This window comes from Frankliniella occidentalis, unplaced genomic scaffold, assembly GCF_000697945.3.
Source record: "Frankliniella occidentalis isolate FOCC.00 unplaced genomic scaffold, Focc_3.1 Scaffold99, whole genome shotgun sequence".
In the NCBI taxonomy this organism is placed as follows: Eukaryota; Metazoa; Arthropoda; class Insecta; order Thysanoptera; family Thripidae; genus Frankliniella; species Frankliniella occidentalis.
In genome coordinates, this window is record NW_026267228.1 from 635,909 (window position 1) to 639,276 (window position 3,368).

At 36.9% G+C, this 3,368-nt stretch overlaps 1 protein-coding gene across 2 annotated transcripts in view; it reads left to right on the forward strand.

Moving 5' to 3' along the window:
* The window catches only part of LOC113202906 (protein split ends), a 29,082-nt gene that overhangs the window by 17,892 nt on the left and 7,822 nt on the right, over window positions 1-3,368 (forward strand). For both annotated transcript variants that reach the window (XM_052269676.1, XM_052269675.1), the window contains exons 9-14: window positions 789-1,051; window positions 1,143-1,653; window positions 1,781-2,483; window positions 2,580-2,714; window positions 2,875-3,069; window positions 3,163-3,287. In XM_052269676.1, coding sequence (XP_052125636.1) covers window positions 789-1,051; window positions 1,143-1,653; window positions 1,781-2,483; window positions 2,580-2,714; window positions 2,875-3,069; window positions 3,163-3,287 — 1,932 coding nt within the window. The remainder of the gene's footprint in view (window positions 1-788; window positions 1,052-1,142; window positions 1,654-1,780; window positions 2,484-2,579; window positions 2,715-2,874; window positions 3,070-3,162; window positions 3,288-3,368) is intronic.

Genomic DNA, 3,368 nt, shown 5'->3' on the forward strand with positions numbered 1-3,368 from the left:
TATAATATAATTTTTGCTGGGATCAGTACTGTATTAAGAACTGCTGAATTGAGAGCTACCCAGTACCCAGTATTTAGATTTTTGGTCATACTCAGTAGTGCTCAGGGCAAGCCAAAAAGAAGAGGCAACAGGAATGATTGTGTTAACTGTATTCTCATCCTGTACTTCAGGCTTAATTAACCTTACTCTGTACTTTGTTATTCTGCAAGCTTTTTGTTTTTCTACTTATGTGTTTATTTTCTAATTACTCACACTATTCTTAAAAACTTGTACTATTATGGTGTCTGCTAGGGAGTGATATTGATTGCATGTATATTCTTTTGTAGAATTAAAAACAGAGTAAACTTTGCCTTTATTCTGAATTCTTTTGTTTTATTTTGCTAGATGTGTACATTTCATATTCTTACCCTTATTGTTTCCACCACAGAATTGACAGTGAATTTGATGTTAGAAACCACATGTACTGACTCTTGTTAATCTGGCTTTAGCATTCCCACTTCTCTTGGTACTTGTCCCACTTACTTCATTTGATATTGTATCTTTTGTATTAACATCACATTAACTAAAGCGTGAACTAAAATTTCAGAGTTGACTGTCATTCCAAACTTCCATAGCTTGATGTGGATACATTGAGATACATTGTTTACTCTTCATTTAAATTTTAGTGCTGATTTGAAAATTCTTTTTGTTGTAGCGTTCACTTTCATCTCTAAATCTATATTAATATTGTCAATTTGGATAAGAGGAGAGTCATCTAATTAGCCCTTGTTTTCTTTTTCTATTTCCAGTTTCAAGGCCACTACAGAGGACATAAAGACAGGAATGTTAAAAGTTTTGGAACAACTTAAGAACCATGAGGATGCATGGCCTTTCCTTGATGAAGTTTCAGAGGACTATGCTCCACGATACTATAGTGTCATTAGGAAACCTATGGATCTGAATCGAATGGGTGATAAATTAGATGATGGGTCCTACACATCAGTTTCACTTTTTCGGGCAGATTTTATGCGGATTATTGATAACTGTAGAGTGTACAATGGAGATGGGAGTGGTAAGTTTTCTCAATGTCTACTTAATTCTATTGGGTAATTATTTTTTCTACTTCATCATCACTTTGAATTTTTTTGAATGTTGTCTTACAGAGTATACTGAAATGGCCATGAATTTACTTGAGAGGTTTGAGAAATGTATGGAGCGTTATGTGGGAAGTGGATTTTCATCTGATGAAGAAGTACCCGTGGAGTTTCCGTCAGAGGAGCGACACAGAAAGAAACACAGGCACCGCCGCCATGATCGGAGGCATAGTCATCACAGCAGTCAAAGTGACAGCAGTAGAGACCAAAGCAAACATCGAAGTAAAGAGCGGAAGAAGGAGCCTGACAAAAAGAAAAGGGTGTATGCTGATGATGAAGATGAGGATGAAGATGAAGATGATGACAATAGTTCACACATAACTCGTAACGATTCTGATTGGGACCAAAGCAGAGATAGTAGATATAAAACAAATCACAAGAAAAGCCAAATATTTGCACGTATCACTGAACATGAAAAACACCGTAAACTTAAAAATGATGATGAGAGGTTAGACAGCATAAATGACGACACCAGGGATGGAAATCAAGAGTGGAAAGATGAAAACTTATCCGACCAAAGGTATGTTGTTCCCCAAACCAACTTAAAAATGCTTTTTATTTTGTGATACAATTCCTTGTTGAAGTAATTGGAAAGTTTTACTTGCTTGATTTCCTTTGCTTAATTGGTAACTTCTTTTTCTTTCCAGCCATAGTAGAGACAGTAGTTCTTCTGGTCACAGACATGGCAGTAAACGTAAAAAGGAGGATATGAGAAAATCAGCTGTCCACAAGAAAAGAATAAATGATGAAGCCAAAGATGCTGACAAGGCTGACAAGGCTGGAGAGAAAAGAGGTGCAATACGAAGTGAGCGGTCTAAAGATGGCAGCACCAAAAACAAATCTGAGCCATTGACTCGGGAGGAACAGCAGAGAAGAGACCGTGCATGGTCAGAACTTGTTGGAAGTGGAGATGAAAAGGCTGAGGAGAGAGCAGATGAGAAGAAAGATATATTTGACCTAGATCTGGATGATGCAGGATGGGAAGGGCTTAAACAGGGTCTTAAAGAGTGGAAAAAAGAAAAAAATCAGCAGAAAAAGCCTGAGAAAATAAATGACAGCAAACGAATGAAGAGGATGAGTCAGGAGGAGGAAGACCGGTGGTTTGAAGAGAAAGAAACCATTCATCAAGACATCAAGGTCGTTGATGCAGATCCGTTTGCTGCCTTGGAAAGGGAAATGAGCAGCAATGAAACTTTCAGAAGAAAACATAAAGAACGGGTTGAATCAGAACAAAATATGGAGGATAAATCTCAGAAACCAGCCCCTCCTCAACTCAAAAAAGGAGTTGGCGTATTGAAGAACCCTGCCATTCATCATGCATTATCAGAGGCCACAGAGGACATTTTGAAGGTGGGATATTTTGTCTTGAGACATTTTTCTGTCTTTGAACAACCTTGTGCAACAACCCTGTGCCAACCTTATGATTTTTTTTCTGTTTTTTTCTAGGATTTGTCTGGATGGCTTGACGATGTTCCTCGAGGGTCAGAATTTTCATCTGCTAGTAGCTCTCCATCTCAATGTCTTGGTGATGATCAAGACAGTCAGAAGTCACTTACTAATTCAAAAGATGAAAAAGAAAAGGTATTTAGAAAATAATTCTTCTACACTGGGAAAATTACATTACTTTAATTACTACATTACAATTGCTATCCATTCCTTCTAAATTCAATTAGTAAATTTTTTTTTTACTGTCAACAAAATATTTATCTTAGTTATCACTTATACTTATCTTATCCAACAGGATGGAAGCGTGAAACGCAAAACACCAGGAGGATCAAATAAATCTAAAGAAGGAAAGGATGTTGGTAAAGATAGTGCTAATGCAGCCCCAAAACGTAGAACAACAGAACGTTTACAGCCTGGTAAAAGCAAAGGAAATCTTATTGCTAGTATTCAGGGTGAGACTGCGACCACAAAGGAGGGGCGTACTGCTTCTGTAAGTATACAGTTTGATTTTTTCTTGCAGACATGCTTGTAATTAATAAAATGTTTTAATTTTTATTGATTGTGTTTTTCTTTTGTTTATCAGGAGTGGAGTAAACTGACAGCTCCTAAATTAAGTCTTGGTACAGTTCTGACTAGTGGGTTTGGTGTTGGAGTTGGCCTTGTAAAACGGCACAACTTTAGTGATAATTCTGCTGAATCTACTCCAAAGGTAAGAATCTGTCTTATCATTTCTATGTGGTAATGAGGTCTTTAGGTATGTTTAAGGCCTATAAAGTTGGTATTTTAATA